The sequence below is a fragment of the Sodiomyces alkalinus genome (genome assembly GCF_003711515.1).
Source record: "Sodiomyces alkalinus F11 unplaced genomic scaffold SODALscaffold_9, whole genome shotgun sequence".
NCBI classification, from domain to species: Eukaryota; Fungi; Ascomycota; class Sordariomycetes; order Glomerellales; family Plectosphaerellaceae; genus Sodiomyces; species Sodiomyces alkalinus.
Genome location: NW_021167087.1, coordinates 1,925,591 through 1,945,092, shown reverse-complemented (window position 1 = coordinate 1,945,092; position 19,502 = coordinate 1,925,591). Strand labels below are relative to the sequence as shown.

Sequence of the window (19,502 nt, the reverse complement as noted above, 5' to 3'; positions counted from 1 at the left end):
GCTTGCCGATTTGAGAACAAAGACGTAATAATAAACACGGTTCACCGCGCTCCCTTTTTCTGTCACCCTCTGTCTTGGCCTCTGGCCTTCTTCTCATACACTAACAACTAGAGACGCAGCAAGCGTCTGGCTGTCAAGCCGCCCCCTTTGCCTCATTGCTTTTCCATCCCGCCGCGTGGAATGGTCATCTCTCTTCAAGGTTTTCTTCCCCCCATAGTCGCAGTTACCACTTCTTTCCTTCTGCCGTCCTAGCGTCAATGGTCAAGGCAAATTATTCTTCTCCCCAGACAAGTAAGAAACGCCTGCAGCTGGTGGGGTTCCAGCAAGGCGCATTGGTGTGTGGCAACGGGGACGTCGTTTAGACGACCATCTGGGCGACGCCCTGACCACCGAGAGTCTTGGAATTGACAAACTCCTGGCCCCGGATGGCGGCAAAAAGGTAGCAGAGACCGGCCAGGGAGAGGAAGACACCGGCAGCGATGAGCGAGGTTCTCACGTCGAGGACGCTGAGGAACTGAACAACGGCCATGATGATGTATACAGCGGCACGGAGGTAGTTGGTCGAAATCTTACGGATGAACGAGTCGAACTTTGGTGAGGTCGGGCAGATGCGGAGGAGAAGGGGGACCTCCGTGAAGAGGATGATGAAAGCCGATGCGCTGAGATGACGATCAGAAATGATTTAGCTGAAGACCCTCCAAAGCCAACACACTGAGGGCGTTGGAGGCAAGTAGGGGTAAGTATTCTTACATGGCAAGGGCACAGAAGACGATGATAATCGGGCGAAAAGTGAAGATGTTGGCGATACCCAGTGCGAGGCACAGAATCATGGCCAGAATGCCGAGCCTAGGTTAGGAGTGTTCCGGTTAGCAAAAGGCCAGGCCTGATCGCAACGAAAATAGAAGCAGCCATGCCGGCTGGGCGAGCATTGAAGCCCTGTCGAAGGTCTCTCGACACGCCATCCTCGATAAGAGAGTCGAAGGGAGGGAAAACCGAGTAGGGCTGGTCGTGGTCGTGAAGCAAGTCGACGCAAACAAAGGGGTGCTCGAGGGCAATCCGGGAGCGGGAGTAGCTCACCATTGGCCATAGATGCCTGCGCGCCAACGACGTTAGTAACACAAAACGCTCCTCGCGGATGCCAGGACAGGAGCCGGCTAGGGAATGAACATACTGAAGTTGCGGGTCCTGAACTCGTCTGCGATAGACATGATGATGGTGTAGTCGGGAATGCGCCGACGCGGTCTTCGAATATGGAGATGGGTATGAGTCGGCCGAGGTTGACGGAGGAGATTCGATCCCGACTTTGACCAAATCTAAGGGCGAGAAACAAGCCGTTGGTAGCTCAGGTTGACGGTGATACTTGTGGGATGGTGCGCCGCAATAAAACGGACGGATGTATGGGCACGATGCAGCGGACGCTTGGCTGGCCTGATTGATCGTAGAGTTGGGTAGTTAGCCGGCCGACAATGGGATAATGGTTCCAAAAGTTCAGATGCCCGTCCGGAAAGTCTCTAGAGTGGGTATGCTGATGGATGACGATCGACGTCTGGTGTTTGATGGTAAGTAAAAGGGCAAGGGAGGAAGATGCGTGTTTTTTTCTTCGTCTTCTTTCCTGTTTGCTGTTCCGGCAGGTTACGTTGCCTGATTGCAGAATGGAGGCTGGGACACACCTTCCGACTGCTTGGCCTAACACTTGGGTTCTCCACCTTGTTATTTGAGACTCCACAAGTTCATGAGCACGAACTGTATACGACTGTATACACAGCATTACCCGCGTCATGACTGTTTCTATGCACTGTCTGGCACTGGCAACCGAGCGAAAGGTCTTTTGCCAACTCTTCCCACCACTGCTTGCCTCACTGCCTCACAGTGGTATTCGTCTACATCTCTCATCTACATCTCTCATCTTCGAATTGATCACGTCCAAGGAATTTGACTAAACGGATCGCGGTGATAATTACATTCCACAAAGTATCAGCATTGTACCACGAGCTTCTCTTACCATCGTTCTTCTAGCAAAGCCTGTTCCACGGCTAGGCAACCGTATTCCATGCCAATGACTAGCTGACGTTACGAATACGCATGCGCACACGAAAAGACACGCGGGCTTTCTCAGGCACAGACGTGTCAAAGGATATGGGCTGAGCGACGTGCCCAACCTCGCCCTCCAACCCAAACTTCCTGGAACCAAACAACTTGTTTCTTATCGTATGGCCGTGAATGTTCCTTTGGTTATTGGGGTGCATATTATAGGTAGTAGGTAGGTATTGGAAGCATTATGTTCAATCAACTTCAGATGCTCTCGCTTCGGCTTATGGTACAGTGTACTGTCTGGTGCAGGTACGTGTCCAGCTCCATTGGTGTGCCAAGAAATGGCCTACAACGTATTACATCATTCTCGTACCTGAGACCCGTCCACCTCCAAGCGCAAGTAGCCGAAGCTCTACCCCTCACAACAACCCTACCAAAGCTGCATATCACAATCGAATCGAATGCTAAGGTAGGTAGCAACCAAACGTGAATTGAGGCGCATCGTTAGGGTTATGTACAGCCACTTCAACAAGAGTTCATGAGTACTCCTCCCTCGGGATAGTCTCCGGAAGGCCACCGTTTGCACACTCAGACCAGCTCACGTCTCCCCTCTCCTCGTTGCGGCAACGGCTATCGGTTTTCACGCACTTGTGCCCCTGAGACCCTGAGACCCCGAGACCCCAAGACGCCATTGTTGTCTCTGTCTAACCCCAAGAGGAATCAGAGATCATCATGGCCCTCACTGTTCTCACGGACGAACAGATCAGGACCATTCTGGAGAACCTGACTCGTGAGGAGTATGCCGGCTTCAGAGAATCCATGGCTAGAACCCTCCATGAGTATTCCACCAAGAATAACCAGGCGCCTGAGGAGGAGTCCTACCATCAGCCACACCGTGTGTCTACCCAAAATCACACAACGGGGGCCACTACCCTATACATGCCATCATGCAGTCCACTCGGAATGGGATGCAAAGGTAAGCCGACCACCAGCGACCAACTAGCAACGTTCTCACTCACGTATTGTCCTTGAACCCGTCTCTCTGCTCGTCTAGTTGTCACCCTCAGCTCCAGCGACAGCGCCAAGCCTCCCATAAAGCCCACGGGTGCCATCACTCTCCTCTCCCCCAGGGGAAAGCCCGTTGGCTTCGTCCACGCAAAAACCCTCACTGCCTTTCGCACAGCCGCCCCCTCCACCTGCCTCCTCGCCAGGCGCAGCACCGTCGAGACCATCACCGTATTCGGTTCCGGCCTCCAAGCCTACTGGCATGTCCGCCTCGCCCTGCTAACCCGCGGCTCCTCCGTTCGCCATGTGAACGTCATCGTGCGCTCTCTCTCCGACAACGCCAAGTCCATTCTTGCCCAATTCCAAGACGTTCCTGCCCACATTCGCGCCCGCGAAGGGTGGGCAGACACCACATTCAGCCTCCTCGCGTCGAGCCACGAGGCGTACCCGCGCCTTCTGTGCGAGCAGGTCTGCGAGGCTGATGTCATCTTCTGTTGCACCCCGTCGCGTGAGGACCTCTTCAACGCCGATATCCTGACGAGCCGCGAAGGGAGCCGAAAGGCTCGTCTCGTCGTCGCCATCGGAAGTTACACGCCCGAGATGCGTGAGCTTCCCGAAGAGCTGCTTCTACAGGCGACCAAGCGCGAGGGGTCACAGTTGCACTTTCATAAACACGAGCACGCATCTGACAGCGGCGTCATTATCGTCGACACGCGGGATGGCATATTGAAGGAGGCTGGAGAGGTCATCTCGGCGGGCATTCAACCTAGCCAGATGGTGGAGTAAGTAATATGTCTCCCAATTGACCCTTCTTCTCCCTTCAATTTTTTTTTACCGCCTTTGCGTGTGTAGTGTAGCCTTAATGATGCAGGAGTAAGTTTCTGACATGTCCACCATAGATTGGGGGAGTTGGTTGAGATTCTCCGACAGATGGAGTCGCAAGAAGCCAGCAAGGACGCGTCGTTGGCAAAATGGTTGCGGGACGGGACGGTCATTTACAAGAGTGTCGGTCTAGGACTCATGGATCTGGCAGTCGGTATGCATCTCATTAAGGTGGCTGAAGAAAAGGGGGTCGGGACTCGCATCGATGGATTCTAGTGGACGTATTCGTAGGTATAGCCTACCCTTGTACTCCACAGAACGTCCAGGCTAAAAATAACCACATTCGAGTACCTACAGCGCAATTCGTACAAATATTCTCGTATTCGCTCGAAGCTGCTCAGGCGGTTGATAGAATTTTGCCCGTCAGACCACCGTTGGACCTGGGCTCATGCAGAGCAGAAAGGGCAACTGTTTATTAGGTACCTTGGTAATTGGCGGCCGAGACTGGCATGAAAATTTCGATGGCACATGACACTCCAACAAAACGCATCTCACCTCAAGTGATCCCCTCGAATTTTGACGACTGGGCCGACCCAGCCCCTGGAACTTGTCCCAAGACGGTTTAGCAAAGAGGGACGGGGAGCATCAAGGGTCGACGACCAGGGAATCAGGGGAGAAGCTGAGGGTACAGAGCGAAGAACAGCCTGTTCCCCAGAGCCAGACTGGACACTGTCGGAAAGGCGGACGGTGATGAAATGAAGTATGAAATGCATCCAAGATCACGAGATGTATCCAAGTTGTCTATTGCGAAGGTGACGGAATCCAGACGTACAGCAGGGACCACACTGTAGGACAAGGCGCCACTATTCGGGCGAGGACTATCGCGGGGTGAGTACATAAGTACAAAGAAAGTAGAAGATACCTCTACCTCATAAGTGCGGATCGTGCTTTTATTACGGCGTATTTTTTGTCATTGGGCGATTGTTAGGTCTCCGTTTCTTCGAGCCATCTCCCTCTAAATCATGTCCGGCGACGAGAAAGCACCCCAAAAGTCGTATGTACCTGTTTTGATTTCTGGGCAAGTAAAACGACAGCGAAACGAAATTTGTTCTGCACAAAGATCCTCATAGCTTTCCTTTCCTGGACGACCTATGAACTCGATCTCTGGATACCAAAGCTGGCGAGCTACCAAGAGGAAGTAGAATCGTCCAGACCAGGCCTCCACTAGCAAGCTGCAAACGGAACAAGTTCCTCAGGAGCCATCCCGAAGGAACCGATGAGGCCGAAAGTGCTTCATTCGTGCTGCATTTCCTGATACTAACATGTACGTGTACTACCTAAGGTAGGTAGGTATAGGTAGCGAGCGTACTTCGTAGTCCGTGGAGAGTCAGTGGCCGTCGAGGCGGGGTATATATACTGTGCAGAATGTGAAATGCGGTTGGAAATGTGTACTTATATTAAGGAGCTAATACCAGCAAGTGTACATATGAAGAGTCTGCAAAACCTGCAACTATGACGGCATGAAACCCCACTGCAAAGACTTGCGAACAAAGATGTCAAGTACACTGTTCATATACGTGTACACTGTACGGCGATGGAGACTAATGACGACAGAGCATCCATTGATGGTGTAGCTGTGAATGGGATGGTAAGAAATCAATCAATTGTTCCTCTATTACTGAACTTGCTTCTAAAAGACCAGACCTTATGGGAAGGGAACCAAATGAAACGAAGCCACGTTTAGTTCAACTCTGGGATATCGTGGAAGCTTCTTTTCTCCACTGAGCTGAGGTGATTGCGTGCTGGGAGTCTTTGCTTACTTTCTTCGTACCAAGTACATACCGTGTGTGATGAATATGTACAGTGAACCGACAGACAGGCTCCGGCGGGCCTACCAGAGACGGGGGATATTGTCAACTGATGGCCCCGCTTTCACCTGACTGGCTGCAGGGAGTCTGGACTGGACTATTAGGTCCACTCCAGACGTCAGCACCGTATGTACAGCGTGTCCCGATGTGAAAGCTCAGAGGTTAGATTCATCGACCGTTTATTATGGCGTGCATGTACTCTGTACGAAGTACGGAGTACTTCGTTACGCACACTGCTCCTGGCTCTCTGGGTGTCAAGAGCAGTAAGGTGCTACGTGTGATAATAAAAGGGAAGGGGCCCTCAATCGTCCCTCTCAGCTGTTTAACGACTCTTATTTGTCCTTATCTGACTGCGGATTCACATGGTTTCATCACATCTCTCTCTTGCATTTCTCATTCGTACCTAGATCCCTGGATCCATTCCGATCTAGCTCTCTCTCTCCCTTTGTCGTGTTTATCAGCGTCGTTTGGTCGAACTCGTTTTGCTTGCGCTGAAAGGAAGCTATTCATACAAACAAGAACTTCGTCGACTCGACTGGCTACTGTTGGTATTATCAACTGTACCGATACTAGGGTCGCCCGCAGCATCCCTATCTTCCAGGTGTAAGTTGTGAGCTCCCCCCCCCTCTCCCTCTCTTACTCCCAAGAAGCGGAGACCGTCAATCCTTTCCCCCCAATATTCCTCGCTCGCTCTCCCCCCGATTGCCCCTCTTGTCAAGCTGCTTTTCAATCTCCTTCACCGCTCGATCTGCTTTCCGAGGAGTGGGAAGAAGACACCTGGGCGAGGCGAAGGATCGATCGATCGAACCATCAACAGAAACCCGAGCGTGCAGCGAATCGGTGGCTACGCTCGGCCTCGGTTCCGGTGCCTATCACAACGGTATCCGCGTCCCTAAAAATGGTTACATTCCTGGACGGGCAGGCCCTGAGTCACCCAATGCTACTCGCCTTATCTGAGCTGAAGGCCAGTCAAGCGAAAACCCGTTCTCAAGTCGAGCGTTGCCTTTGCCTTACCAGACCGTTTCCGTTATCTCCCTGGCTACCATCGGTCCTTTCTGCGTCAGGTTGCTCTTTTTGGAGGCCGGACCATCCTCAGCACTATGCTTATCTTTCAGGTTTTATCTGTCCATTTATCCGTACCTTGCAGCAGGTTACATTGTTATCTCGCGTTTTTCCTTCTAGTATATTGCGTCGCACGGACAGAGCTTCTCCAGTGGGGACGGACGCTACATTATCACACCGCAGTTCAATGGGCGTTTTTTGATCAACGGTCTCTACCCTACTTGCAAATACTAATCGCATTCTCAGCAAGACTTGACCGAGTTATTCATCTCGACCTGCCATATATCTCCACCTCCTACCCACTTCCACTTTTTGCCCTTCCGACTCAACCTCTTAAGTACAACGAGATCTTTTCAACGACTTGAACAACGAACCATGACAGCTGCTGGCACCATGTCGCAACCACCTGCCGTTCCTCCTAGGCCGTCTGGGAGTCAAGACCGAGCCAATGCGACCGACTCGATTCCCAAGATGCCTCCCCGTCTCTCCAAGCGCTTCGACCGCTCCGTGTCTCCCAATTACGACCGATTCGCTCCCTCACCTCTCAATGAGACCCTTCTGGCTCCCAAGAGTCCCAGAGCCACCCGCCTGGGCGTCAACAACCTTGCCGATCAAAACTCGGATGAGCCTATCAAGCGCCCTGGAAGCGTTACCATGCCGTCCCTCGGCGAGGAGGGCGCCGAGTACGCCGCCGTGCAGGACGAGCTAATCGCCCCGTCGTCTCCTCCTCCCGACTCCGCCAGTGTCTCATCGCCGGAACAAACTCGAACTATTGCGCAAGACCTCCATCTACATGCGCCGAAGCCATCGTTCCCTGCCCAGACAGCCAAGAAGCGCGTGCAGGCCGTTACCCGAACCGATTCGGACAAAGCTGCCTCGTTCGGCATTGGTCGACCTAGTAGCGAGGAGCTTCCTGCCATTCGCGGTTCTTTCAAGAAGAAGAGGTCGACCATGAGCCAAACATCTGAGCCGGAGAGCGTTTTCGACGATGAGGAGCAGGGCATTCCCGAGATTGGCCAGCGGGTGCCTATGAATCCCGACCTCGGTGATGTCCAGGCACCGTCTCCTGCTCCCCACTCCAGTAGCACCGACGGCGTCAGATCTCATACACCTCGGGCCCACACTCGGAAGCATAGCGCCCGAGGATTCTCTAGCCTACCTCCTGGGAGCTATGGGCTTCACGGTCACGGGGCCCCTGAACCTACTGATAAACTTCAGAAGGCGTGGTATGAAAAGAACCCCGCGTCTTTCAAGAAGGAGTCGGCCCGTTCTCTTCATGATCGCCAGACGGACTACGCATTGAGCAGCACCGACTTGAACAAACTTGTTCGGGAAACTAGAGATTTCGCTTTGGGTAAGAGACCGATGAAACTACTTCGAACGACGCGACTGAGCTGACCGCGGCACGCCCGCTAGGTACATCTGCGGCTTTCACCGGAACGCCCACTGAAGAGGTCGGCTATCAGGCCTCGGACGAGTACACGCAGCGAATCGCGTCCCGTCCAGGCTCTAGTCAGCCGAAGTCCCCTGAGCTGCGTCGCATCGAGTCCCCACGTCGAGATTCTCCGGCCTCGGTCCCTGAATCCCCGAACCAGCAAGACGATTCGGAAGACGTCATACACGTGGACGCGTCCCAGGACCATACTGCATACTACTCGAAACATGCAGGCGACGACAACGTGGCAGATCCCGAGGACACCTACAATGCCCCCATCCTAGCCCCTGACGAGGTTGCTAAGGACCCCGGCCACTACAACTGGCAGCCTGCCGTGCCACCGGAACGACGTCCCAGCGCTTTCGATGAAGAGGACGCCGTCCGAACCCCTAGCCGACCTATTAGTCTGCACCGTGGTTCTTCGCAACTGGAGCTGAATTCGACCCCACTAGAAGATGTCGAGGAGTACGAGCCACTGTTTCCCGAAGATGAGGAAGTCAAGAAGAAGGAGGATGCAGCCAATACGTGGAAGCCGCGCCATAAGTTCCCGAGCAAGGATGTCTGGGAGGATGCTCCCGAAAGTGTCAATGCTACGGCTGTGGTTTCAACTCCCGAGCTTCTCGAGGAAGCCCCCAAGCCTAAAATCAAAATCGGGGAGGACCGTGCCGAAACCCCGGCCCAGGCCTTCGCCAGGCGGCAAGAAGCTCTTGCAGAAAAAGAGTCGCGCGAGTCGGAGAATTTCCTCCGTAGGACTTCGGCACCTATCCACCACGATCCCATCCAGCGACTCAAGGCGCAAGCAACGCGCCCTAGTGCACCGAATCGCTTCCCGAGTCGTGACATCTGGGAGGACGCTCCAGAAAGCAGCTTGTATCAAACCACAGTAAACACACCCGAGGAAGCCTCTCAGGAGACAGAAGAGGCTCGGGAGGCTCAAGAGACACAAGAGACCGACGCCCCCGCAAAACCCCAGATTCCAGCCCGCCCCCAGAGGCGGCCCACTCCCGGCGAGAAACCGGCCTTACCCGAGCGGCCCCGGCCTAGACAAACGCCAAGCGATGAGAGGGTTAAGCCGTCAGTAACCGATAAACCGAAGCCTCAGATCCCGGCCCGGCCGACCAGAACACTGCCGTCCGGCGTCGACTCTAAGGAGCAAGATTCGCTCCCTAAACCCAAGCCGGCGATTCCTGCCCGACCTGTTGGAAGCAAGATCCAGGCCCTCCAAGCCGGCTTTATGTCGGATCTGAACAAGCGGCTGCAGCTGGGTCCGCAACTGCCGACTAAGAAGGATGAGCCCCCCGCGGCCGATATGATCGAGGAGAAGGAGAAGGCCCCTCTTGTCGACGCTAGGAAAGGTCGTGCTCGAGGGCCTCAGCGTAGGCTGCCTGCTTCCAAGAGTCCGGCCCCCGCAGCAACTGCAGCTCCCGCGGCACTTACGCTCAGTCTCTCCGCGATTCAGACGTCTTGGAGTATCGGCGACGACGGCACTCTGGAGGTCGACACCACAAGCGATAGTACTGAGGCGAAGGAAGCATCCCCAGAGAAAGAGATGGCACCGGAGGTCGTGCCCGAAGCAGAACCTGCGCCCGAGCCCGAGGTACCCGAACCCAAGGCAGCGGAAGCGATCAGCCCAGAGGCCCCGACAGAGGGTTCCGAAATACAGCCGCCGACGGCACCGGACGAGCAGCCCGAGGAGGCGGACGACTCTAAGCCCGAGGAGGTCGAGGTCGAGGCCGAGGCCGAGAAGCCTCAAGAGGATCTGAAGACACTGGCCAGTAACATGGCCGGCGAATCTATCGTAGAGGTCAAGACCCAGGAGGCGCAGGACGATGTCAAACCTGTAGCTGTCAAGGAAACAGGCGGGGAAGCGGAGTAAGCTTTCTTTGATCATGGCCTCTCAGAAGGGAGGCGTGATTGTAGGACGTGCATGGATGGGTATCGGATCGCATTACACTGCGCATCCATTGGTTGAAAAAGGACCAGAAAAAAAAAGAAGAAAACCCCTGGAAGTCAGATCGGCAGAACGTACGGACGGGGTTGATCCTTGCGTACTTGTATCTGAGCTAGATAGCCAGGTGCTCCGATCTGATTTTTGCAGGTTTGTTTGTTATTGCGACTCGTTTGATTTCTCAACAACAAGGGGTGTTTGGTATGTTGACCATGTAGCTGGGCAACGTTCCAAACACGCTGCTTGAACTTCGTCATGCCAGCATTTCTAGAAAGTAAACTTCTAATGACCCAAGGAACATAACTATCTCGTGTGCTTCTCCTCGCATTGGATCTTGTTATGTCCGGTGAGCGGTTTGATATTGCTGCAAATGGGCGTGTATGGACATTTTCTCCTCAAGGAGAACACCATCCAGATATGTCCGGAGGAACAACGCATTCTCAGAACCCAAACTGGATAGTATAGTATGTTGCCGCCCTCCAAAGTCCTTTATTCCCCAACAGACCACACCCTGCTAATGCATCTCTCGAAAATGTGACGTGAACGGATAGCTTGGCGGGAGATCTTGTTCTGCTGTCCCCCAATCGGTCTCCTCTCTCCCTATCGTCAACTCCAACACTCCACCTTCCATCAACAGGTGATGCGTGATCCAGCTTTTCGTATAAGGCTGCCCATTCAGCTTGGCGCTCTGCACATACATCATGCCATCGTCTCCCACTCTCCCCTGTCCGGGGGCGGCGACCTTCCTGATAATAGCCGGCGACTCGGGCCCACGCCGCGATGGCAACCTCAACTCGCGGAACAAAGGTGCAGTGATCAGGTAGACGTCCTGGCCGGCGACGGGGAAGAGCCCCATGGCAGCAAAGGCGGTGAAAGCGCCCATGGCGCAGTCGTCGTTGCCCGGGATACCGGCAACGGTGGTGTTGAACTGGGACGGGATGTACCGGCGCACCCAGTAGCTGCTGCGGCCCGGGCGGGCGGCGTAGTGGAACTGGAACACGGTCAGGAAGGACTGCTCGTTGCCCATGTAGGCCAGGCCGCTCTCGTGGAAGTAGTCGAGGCGGTCAGCCAGCGCGGCGGGGCCCCCGACGAGGCGCACCAGGGTTGCCATGTCCTGCGGCGCGTAGAAGCTGTACAGCCAGGGCGACCCTTCGTAGGTCGATTGCGAGGTGTCGTAGTAGCATATGTGCGGCTCCGCCCCGGGGGAGCACACGCGCGTGTTCTGGTACCCGAAGGTGCCGTCCATGCGCCGAGGCTGGAGGAAGCCGACGAAGCTGGTCGCCTCGCGTTCTCGTCCCGGCCTGTCCCAGAGCAGGAGGAGGTCGCGCTGGTCGTGGTTCCAGAGGTTTTGCCAGTTGACGCTGCGTCGCATGAAACGCTGGTAGTCGGCGCTGTAGCCCAGGCCCTTGGCGAGGGTCGCGATGCAGAAGTCGTTGTAGGCGTACTCGACCGTGCGAGAGACACTCCTCGAGTGGGGCCCTGTAGAGTTTCTGTCTCTGTGGTCTGACGCTATGTAACCCAGGTCCAGCCAGCTCTCGATATTGCCACGTCCTTCTACATTGAAGCTTTTGGGTGACACTGGATCGATACTCCATATTAGCTAGCTGTCTAGGATTGTAGACTTCGAGGGTGAAGTGGGTTGGTTATAAAAGGGGGAAAATTGAGCCATGGTTAATTCACCTTCCGCATCGGATAAGACAGCCTCATACGCTGTGTTCCAGTCCACTCCATTGGAGACATTTTTCAGAAACGCATCCGCTATGACAACGTCGGCATTTGACCCCCCTTGTGTGTATCCCTTGCAGAAGGACATTCTGCAGTCGGGGAGTTTGCCCTCAAAGCGATATATGTCCAACAGTGCCCGAACCATTTGGGCCTGTGCTTCCGGGTCAATAATTGTCAGCAGTGGGTGCTGTGCCCGGAAGGAATCCCAGATACAGTAGAACGAGTCAAAGTAGGGCTCGGACGACTTCCAGAGCGGGTTCTCGCCCGTGTAGTTCTGCGGCGAGAGCAGAGTGCGATATAGACCGGACCAAAAGACGGTTTGGAGCTCATCACTTCCGCTGTGGTCATCAACCTCCACGACGGAAAGCTTCTCCGCCCATATCGCAGCAGCGGCATGTCCAACGCGATCAAAGTCGAAGTCGGGGATTTCGGCTTCGGCATTGGCACATGCCTGGTCTATGGATATAAAGGAAAGACCGACGCGGGCAAGGATTCGATCTTGGGCTGGATGGTCGAAGTGCAACCATGCGCCAGCTGAACTTTGCCGCATGTCTTCGAGCTGTTTGGTTCCCTCTCGAGGATGGTCGCCCTCAAAGATGCCGGATGCACGGATTTCTGCTCCACGAAAGTCGGCACAGACGTAGGCCTGATATTTTCCAACGCCGAAAGAAGGTCCGAAGGTGCCGTGCCCTACGATACGACCGGATTCTTCTACCCGGACGCCTCCGCTGGTGCGCGTTTTTCCCAAGTCCTGGATGTCGATGAGTATGAGGGGGTTCGTGGGGATCTCGACGGGTTCGTTGGTCGCCGGCCCGCCGGGGTTTGGGCTGGAAACGGTCTGCTCGGGAACGAAAGAGAAGGAGTAGAGAGCCGCATGCTGGGTAGCCGTCATTTCAGCCCGGACTGTGTTCTCCAAGCCGATGGCGAAATAACCAGGACGGGCCTGGGCCGAGTTTTCGGTGCGCCTGACGCTCCGGCCCAAAGTGCTAAAAGTGCAGTTAAGGTAGCTATCCCCGGGGCACCCTGGATGGACGAAGAGGGGAAAGTTGCCCAGTGACGGAGCCTGCCTCATACATGTGATGATTAGAATGGTCCCAGTACGATTTGATGGGCTAAGAAGACTGTGGGATGAACAGCGCGGCGGGGAAACGTACGCCACCAGTACCTGGAAGAAAGGGTCAGATATTTGATACCCGTTACCACGAGAGGGACAGAGTCCTGGAAGCTATCACGCAACGCACCAGAGTCATGTAAATGAGAGAAGCCGATGATGTAAGAATGGTCCGAGACAAAACCAGCGGCGTTCTCGCCCCTGGCGTCCGTATCAGGACCAGGTTTCGCCATGCCTAGATCCATGGCCAGATGCGCATAAGTTTCTCAGCCTTTGAAAGGGCATCATCATACGTGTGTTTCTTAGGACAGGACAGGAGGAGTAGGCCTAACAGACCATAGGGCAAGGTAGCACCAGGAAAAACGTGGCCTAGGATTAGAATAAGACAAGTTAGTCGCAAGTGATGTAGGCCGTCTGGTGAGTGGGAGAAGCTGAACAACCTCCATTGGCGGTCCCGATGAGAGGGTCGACGAACCGCAGCACATCCATGCGATTTGAACGAGACGGATTGAAGGGAGAGAACCGGCTAAAATCCACGGCGAAGAGCGGTACGTGACGTGCTGAGAGGATATAGAGGGCTGCAAGAGCGGCGACGAGGAGAATAGGCAGCCGGGCACGTCGCGGGATAGAAGTTGCGATGATCAACGGCGCCATGGCGCACCTTTAGTGAGAGTTTAATTGCCACTGCGGAGGGTATTCTCCTTTCTGCGTTCTCCTTTCTGCGTTCTCCTTTCCAGCCACCGGCAAAGCTGTAGCCAAAGGGCAAAGAAACGGAAAAACAAAAAGGGACGCGGGCGTCACAACCAAAGCATTGCTGCCGAGTCGCGTAAATAATTCAGTAGTTTTCAGAACATTCTTATGAAGGAATTGTACGTAGGTAGGTAGGTAGGTAGGAACTCCAGGCTACCTAGTCGGTGCTTGGACAGATCTGATAACACTGGACGAAATCCTAGAGAAAGCAGTCGTAGTCCGTAGGTTCGTAGGTAAGGTAAGCAAAGCAAAGCAAAGCAAAGCAAAGCATGCATCGTAGGGCTATTGTCCACTTTAAATGACAGCTCGTGGTTGCTTGTCACATGATGACAACGCGAGAAGTTGCACAGGAGAAATTTGAAGGCGTTGGCCCATGTACGTTGTGAAAAGGACAGTCCGTGTCCTGTAATTGGAAGCTCGGCCCGTTGCGACCGTATGACAGGAGAGGGTTCTCGTTCTCTTAGGTACGATGTGGCTGGTTTTCAAGTTTTCAGGAACACAAAACAAGAAGCGCCACCATGCAATATATTCGTGAAAGTGCGATTTGGAGAAGGGTAATCCATAGAGTGCGTTTTGGGTTGCCGTTGGAGATGGACAGCTTCTAAGGAGATGGGGATGGAAGTGGGAAATTGTGCGTTATGATTTACGAATACGGAGTACGAAGTACGAATAAGAAGAGTAATACTTTGTACCTAAGGTACAGTACTTTGGGATTACAATCCACGCCACTCCATTGGATAAAGCTCATGACTCCTCCCAAGTTCTTCCGATCCGATCCGTCCATGTCGTGACTGGACCGGAGTTTCCAGTCTAAGTGCAAGGTACAACGTGAGGAAGGAGGTGGGGTGCTTCAGGGCTGTTTGGGGAAGGGAAGTAGAGACTCAAAGGGTACTCAAAGTACGCTGGATAAAACACCAAACTCGACGTACTCAACCGGTTCCAGATCCCCGCCTCCGGCTTCTCTCGGCTATTTGCACCCGGAGCACAAGCTTGAACCGGGGCAGGACGAAGTACTCCGTTGATCTTCTACACGTGTATTACGTAGGTAATACTTCGTGAAAAGAAGTCCAGCGTTGTACCGTCTTCAGTTTTTCTTTTGTAATCCGCCTACTAACCCGTCTCGTAGCTCTCACCCGTCACCCTTCTTCAGACGACTCAATCTCGCAAGACCCGGACGCATTTGAGTCTACAGACGGATTGTGACAATCTGACTCGAGCCCAGCACTTCACTAATACATCCATTTCACTGGTTCTGCTGCGCACCCTGCTGCTTGCTCAACACCGCTTGGGGCAGCACAGTCTCGAGGTCTCGAGGGTTGTCCTTCGCGCACCGCCTCTCTCTCCATCACTCTCCGTCCTCGGGTTCGTCCCCCCGACGAAACCGGCCGGATCATCATGAAGGCCTCTACCGTACCCGTCGCCCGTTCTCTACAACGCGGCTCTCGCTCGCTCTCAACATGCCGCACAATCTTCCAGGCCCGACCCCTCATTGCTTCAGCTCCGAGCGTACGGACACGGGTGGCTCCTCTACCACGAGGTGCCCTGGCCGCTTCCGTTTCCACAAGAACCTTTGCGACTACTCGGATTGCGCGCATGGCCAGTGCCGAAGACTCTGATACCTTCGATCCATCCACCATTGAGCGCGAATCGGACCAGGTCGACGTCTGTATTGTCGGAGGGGGTACGCCTCTTGCTTTTCCTATGACTCTTTGTTTTCTACACTAGCAGTCCTCCCTGTCCCCTCCGCCCCCCGCGGAGGGCCTTTGCCATAAACGCATCACCGCTTTGTGTTGCTGTTGCTACCATACTGATTAGCCCCACCCATTGACCAGGCCCTGCCGGATTGAGTGCTGCCATCCGACTGAAGCAGCTCGCCAATGAAGCCGGGAACGACGAGTTCCGTGTCCTCCTCCTTGAGAAAGCCGGCGAGATCGGCGCCCACATTGTCTCTGGCGCCGTCATTCAGCCCTCCTCGATCGAAGAGCTGATTCCAGACTGGCTTTCCGAGGATAACCCTAGCCGCTTCGAGCACGCCACGCCTGCTGGCGGGGACCGCATGCGCTTCCTCACCAAGAACTCCGCCATCCCCCTGCCTATGCCACCCTTGATGAACAACCACGGCAACTACATCGTCTCTCTGAACCAGTTCACCAAGTGGCTGGGCGAGCGCGCCGAGGAGCTTGGTGTCGAGGTCTACCCCGGCTTCGCTGCCAGCGAGGTCCTGTATAACGCGGACGGTAGTGTCAAGGGCGTTGCTACCAACGACCTCGGAATTGGCCGCGACGGCCGCCCCAAGGAGACCTTCGAGCGCGGCATGGAGTTCCACGCCCGCGTCACCCTCTTTGGTGAGGGCTGCCACGGCAGTCTGACCAAGCAAGTCATCAAGAAGTTCGACTTGCGCCGCGATAGCCAACCCCAGACATATGCCCTTGGTCTCAAGGAGGTCTGGGAAGTGCCGCCGGAAAAGTTCCGCAAGGGCGAGATTACCCACTCGCTCGGTTACCCCTTGCCCAAGGATACCTACGGCGGCGGCTGGATGTATCACTTTGGAGAAAACCTCGTGAGCGTCGGTCTTGTCGTCGCCTTGGACTACCCCAACCCTTGGATGTCCCCCTACCAGGAGTTCCAGAAGTATAAGCAGCACCCGCTCATCCGGAGCGTCCTCGAGGATGGCAAGTGCCTGTCGTACGGCGCCCGCGCCCTCGTCGAGGGTGGTTTCCAGTCCATTCCCAAGTGCGCCTTCCCCGGCGGCGCCCTCATCGGCGACTCGGCCGGCTTCATCAATCTCCCCAAGGTCAAGGGTACGCACAATGCCATCAAATCGGGCATGCTCGCCGCCGAGGCCGCCCACGCCGCCCTATCGACCAGCGACGACGGCACCGTGTTCCTGTTCGACTACGAGGACGCCCTGCGCAACTCCCCCATCTGGAAGGAGCTGAAGGAGGTGCGCAACTACCGGCCCTCCTTCCACACCCCGCTCGGCCTGTACGGCGGCGTGATGTACTCGGGTCTCGAGGCCCTGGTCCTCAAGGGCCGCGTGCCGTGGACTTTCAAGCACAAGACGCCGGACCACGCCGCCACCAAGCATGCCGACCAGTGTCCCAAGATCGAATACGAGAAGCCCGACGGCAAGATCAGCTTCGACGTGCTCACCAGCGTGAGCCGGACGGGCACCAACCACGAGGAAGACCAGCCTGTGCACTTGCAAGTCAAGGACTGGGACAAGCACGCCGCCGAGACGTGGCCCAAGTACAAGGGGCTCGAGAACCGCTTCTGCCCTGCCGGCGTGTACGAGTATGTGGAGGACGAGTCCAAGGAGCTTGGTGTGCGCTTCCAGATCAATGCCCAGAAGTGAGTTTTACTCCCGTTCTACTTGCTTCACGTTTCCTCGTCTCTGTTCCCCCTCTCTTCCGTCCCTTCGGATGGTGGATTTTGTTGCTAACCGGGCTGGAACAGCTGCATCCACTGTAAGACTTGCGACATTAAGGCGCCGCACCAGGACATTAACTGGCAGGTGCCGCAAGGCGGCGAGGGACCCAAGTACTACATGACATAGAGCGACTGAGCGACGGTCAATATATCAGGATGTCAATGTACATGTAAGGCTGATCTTTGTATATCTCGAAACCGAGGGGGGGGTGCATCTGTCCTAGAAGAGCGGTTCTGATATCCCGGGGGTGTGTTAACGGGGTTGCACGTGAATTAGGGTAGTATAATGGCGTCTGGTCCTTCTCATCATTATAAAAAGTAAGTACGTTGTGGTGGTTAGAGAACTTGGTAGTAAGCACTTGAGAATGTTTAATCCGACTAAGATGATGATGATGATGGTATTCGGGTATTGTCGGGTCAATGATTTGCATGGTGTACTGAGTGGAATTAATCATTACGGAGACAGAGACGGTATGGACAAAATAGGACAGGTTTTGGCCCTCATCAGCCACAAGATGACGCAATTTGCCGTCTTCATTGTGGACCATCAGTCTGCACGCCACCAATTCGTTTTTGATTATTTCGAAAGCTTGTGTGGCAGCAGATCATTTTCAAGTTTTCTCTCGACAACTTACCACCGACAAGGCTGGAATGACAGCTGCACGCGATCTCTTCACCTTTCTTCCAAAAACGAGAGACACCCAGACAACAGCAGTTTTGTTGCATGCATTATCATTTTGCCAATATCTCGTATAACGTCTCGATTTTGTCCTGTTTACTAATATAAGAGCAAACAGCACAAACAACAAATAAGTCCTCCGACCGCGGAGAGCGGCATGAAATTTCGTCGCAAGGGGGTGACAAAGCAAACGAGTTGCCAAGGTAAATTACGACGTGGATTTTCCCGACCTTAGCCCGTGACTTGAGTCGCGAAGTGGCCAATCGTCTCAGACTCTATCGCGAACCAGCTGAAAGATGCCATCTGCCGAGGAGGGGTGGCGGATGTATCGTGACATGAATGTGGATACGGCGGTACATCGAGCCCACAAGCCAGGGGCTATGCAGGCTTGACTTCTCTCACGAGTGCCGGGTACCAGGACATGTGGGTTGAGTTGAGCCGCTCGAAACAAAAATCATCTGCACGTCGAGAACTGCATCACCACGGCTTTGAACTTACGACGGCTATAAGGTCCTAGGGAAGTTGTCATATAATACTGCCATGGTCTTCCTGTAATTTGCGCCGTTACTGGAGCAACCCGACACGGGTTTTGTGCAGGAATTGGCGATGATATATAGGTAGATATGAGTAGAGGACGCAACCGAGGATGCAATCTGATTGAAGTAGCGGTACGTTGCATGTTGTGGCGCAGAATAATTTCCCAGCCTTCCGGCTGGTTTGTTTCCCCTTTGCATTCTCTCAGTTCTGGTTGGGTCCAAGGAATGACTCACACGCGGTCGTCACCAACCAACCTTGGAATTTTAAACAAGGACACCGTGTCCTTCCACCAGAAGCTCAAAAACAAACGCCGCTCACAAGTAATTATTCCATTGGAAAAGTTTTTCTTTTGAAGGTGCCGAATGTCCTGGAGGTACTTTGAAGAACCGAAAAAAAGGGGGAGGGTAGACCGACCTTGCCACTGTAACAAACTTACGGTGTGCGTGCAGTGCTCACTACATGTTAGACAAAAGCAGGGGGTCCTTGTAATTTGCAGTGACGACGGGGAAGCGATGGGGAAGCATGTCGACCTAATAGATGCCTGTTGTCAAGCTTTGGGTCATCCAGGCGAATAGGGGCTGCCCCATCGTTTCAGGAGGGGAGGGTGGATGGACCTCCGGCATTCGGCGCTGAGACCGCAATGGGTTGGGAAATGTTGCATGTCCTGTCAGTGGTTTCGCGTTCTTGACCACTGATAACGCGGTGGGATTTTTGTGGGTTTCCGGGTGGTCCTCCAAGACGAGGTCCAGGCGCTTTGAAATCTCCCCATCAAGATTTACCGCGGCCACCTGGCCCTGTTTTCTCATCCATCTCTCCTTCATTCACCACGAAAGATGGCACAGATCGCGGCGACGACCCCATGCTATTGACATCGGCTTATGAGAACGGCAACAATCATCAAACCAGTCATTCGAAATGTTACTGAAAATCGGCGTCGGCTTCATCATCGACTTTCTTATTGCTGTTCGCGCTGGTGGTGACGGGATGATGATGGGGCGATGATGGTGAACTGCTGGTGCTGTTGCTGGTTGGGTCAAACCCCTAAAAGCAAGGGAGCATTTTCGAAGGGGCCAGGGTGAGAAGAAGAAAGGAGAGAAAAT

The 19,502-nt window shown here is 54.3% G+C and overlaps 7 protein-coding genes across 7 annotated transcripts; 3 read left to right on the top strand and 4 right to left on the bottom strand.

Moving 5' to 3' along the window:
- Positions 1 to 49: 49 nt before the first annotated feature.
- On the bottom strand, positions 50 to 1,668 carry SODALDRAFT_335772 (hypothetical protein). The gene is made up of 4 exons (XM_028612542.1): positions 1,172 to 1,668; positions 1,078 to 1,093; positions 751 to 846; positions 50 to 659 (listed from the first exon to the last, which is right to left on the bottom strand). Exons 1-4 carry the CDS (start codon positions 1,206 to 1,208, stop codon positions 359 to 361), a joined length of 450 nt encoding a protein of 149 aa, XP_028464469.1. The 5' UTR covers positions 1,209 to 1,668; the 3' UTR covers positions 50 to 358.
- A 742-nt stretch (positions 1,669 to 2,410) lies between these two features.
- SODALDRAFT_315726 (NAD(P)-binding protein) lies at positions 2,411 to 4,134 on the top strand (the record flags this gene model as incomplete). Its single annotated transcript, XM_028609301.1, has 3 exons — positions 2,411 to 3,055; positions 3,086 to 3,818; positions 3,936 to 4,134. The coding sequence occupies exons 1-3, from the start codon at positions 2,764 to 2,766 to the stop codon at positions 4,132 to 4,134; spliced, it is 1,224 nt and encodes a 407-aa protein (XP_028464468.1). The 5' UTR covers positions 2,411 to 2,763.
- A 3,029-nt stretch (positions 4,135 to 7,163) lies between these two features.
- On the top strand, positions 7,164 to 10,099 carry SODALDRAFT_325961 (hypothetical protein; the record flags this gene model as incomplete). Its single annotated transcript, XM_028610039.1, has 2 exons — positions 7,164 to 8,142; positions 8,205 to 10,099. The coding sequence occupies 2 exons, from the start codon at positions 7,164 to 7,166 to the stop codon at positions 10,097 to 10,099; spliced, it is 2,874 nt and encodes a 957-aa protein (XP_028464467.1).
- A 242-nt stretch (positions 10,100 to 10,341) lies between these two features.
- SODALDRAFT_335765 (glycoside hydrolase family 92 protein) lies at positions 10,342 to 13,507 on the bottom strand. The gene is made up of 5 exons (XM_028612541.1): positions 13,483 to 13,507; positions 13,138 to 13,376; positions 13,051 to 13,061; positions 11,852 to 12,959; positions 10,342 to 11,749 (listed from the first exon to the last, which is right to left on the bottom strand). Exons 2-5 carry the CDS (start codon positions 13,250 to 13,252, stop codon positions 10,686 to 10,688), a joined length of 2,298 nt encoding a protein of 765 aa, XP_028464466.1. The 5' UTR covers positions 13,253 to 13,376; positions 13,483 to 13,507; the 3' UTR covers positions 10,342 to 10,685.
- SODALDRAFT_225059 (hypothetical protein) lies at positions 13,114 to 13,856 on the bottom strand. Its single transcript, XM_028607362.1, has 2 exons — positions 13,448 to 13,856; positions 13,114 to 13,376 (listed from the first exon to the last, which is right to left on the bottom strand). Exons 1-2 carry the CDS (start codon positions 13,659 to 13,661, stop codon positions 13,243 to 13,245), a joined length of 348 nt encoding a protein of 115 aa, XP_028464465.1. The 5' UTR covers positions 13,662 to 13,856; the 3' UTR covers positions 13,114 to 13,242.
- Positions 13,857 to 14,803: 947 nt separating this feature from the next.
- SODALDRAFT_315717 (electron transfer flavo protein-ubiquinone oxidoreductase) lies at positions 14,804 to 17,604 on the top strand. Its single transcript, XM_028609300.1, has 3 exons — positions 14,804 to 15,438; positions 15,590 to 17,108; positions 17,214 to 17,604. The coding sequence occupies exons 1-3, from the start codon at positions 15,153 to 15,155 to the stop codon at positions 17,311 to 17,313; spliced, it is 1,905 nt and encodes a 634-aa protein (XP_028464464.1). The 5' UTR covers positions 14,804 to 15,152; the 3' UTR covers positions 17,314 to 17,604.
- Positions 17,605 to 18,243: 639 nt separating this feature from the next.
- Positions 18,244 to 19,223, bottom strand: SODALDRAFT_362481 (hypothetical protein; the record flags this gene model as incomplete). The annotated part of the gene is made up of 5 exons (XM_028614465.1): positions 18,244 to 18,323; positions 18,443 to 18,570; positions 18,636 to 18,698; positions 18,859 to 18,932; positions 19,017 to 19,223. The coding sequence occupies 5 exons, from the start codon at positions 19,221 to 19,223 to the stop codon at positions 18,244 to 18,246; spliced, it is 552 nt and encodes a 183-aa protein (XP_028464463.1).
- Positions 19,224 to 19,502: the final 279 nt, after the last annotated feature.

What these genes read in the sequence shown, in the direction of transcription:
- SODALDRAFT_225059 (XM_028607362.1), bottom strand. Translation starts at nt 13,661, where the DNA reads ATGGCGCCGTTGATCATCGCAACTTCTATCCCGCGACGTGCCCGGCTG. An exon ending in CATCGGGACCGCCAATGGAG is followed by an intron (nt 13,377 to 13,447) that starts GTTGTTCAGCTT and finishes TTCTAATCCTAG; the next exon opens with GCCACGTTTTTCCTGGTGCT.
- SODALDRAFT_315717 (XM_028609300.1), top strand. Translation starts at nt 15,153, where the DNA reads ATGAAGGCCTCTACCGTACCCGTCGCCCGTTCTCTACAACGCGGCTCT. An exon ending in CGTCTGTATTGTCGGAGGGG is followed by an intron (nt 15,439 to 15,589) that starts GTACGCCTCTTG and finishes CCCATTGACCAG; the next exon opens with GCCCTGCCGGATTGAGTGCT. An exon ending in TTCCAGATCAATGCCCAGAA is followed by an intron (nt 17,109 to 17,213) that starts GTGAGTTTTACT and finishes GGGCTGGAACAG; the next exon opens with CTGCATCCACTGTAAGACTT.
- SODALDRAFT_335772 (XM_028612542.1), bottom strand. Translation starts at nt 1,208, where the DNA reads ATGTCTATCGCAGACGAGTTCAGGACCCGCAACTTCA. An exon ending in GTCTTCTGTGCCCTTGCCAT is followed by an intron (nt 660 to 750) that starts GTAAGAATACTT and finishes TCGTCATCTCAG; the next exon opens with CGCATCGGCTTTCATCATCC.
- SODALDRAFT_335765 (XM_028612541.1), bottom strand. Translation starts at nt 13,252, where the DNA reads ATGGATCTAGGCATGGCGAAACCTGGTCCTGATACGGACGCCAGGGGC. An exon ending in TGTCTTATCCGATGCGGAAG is followed by an intron (nt 11,750 to 11,851) that starts GTGAATTAACCA and finishes GTATCGATCCAG; the next exon opens with TGTCACCCAAAAGCTTCAAT.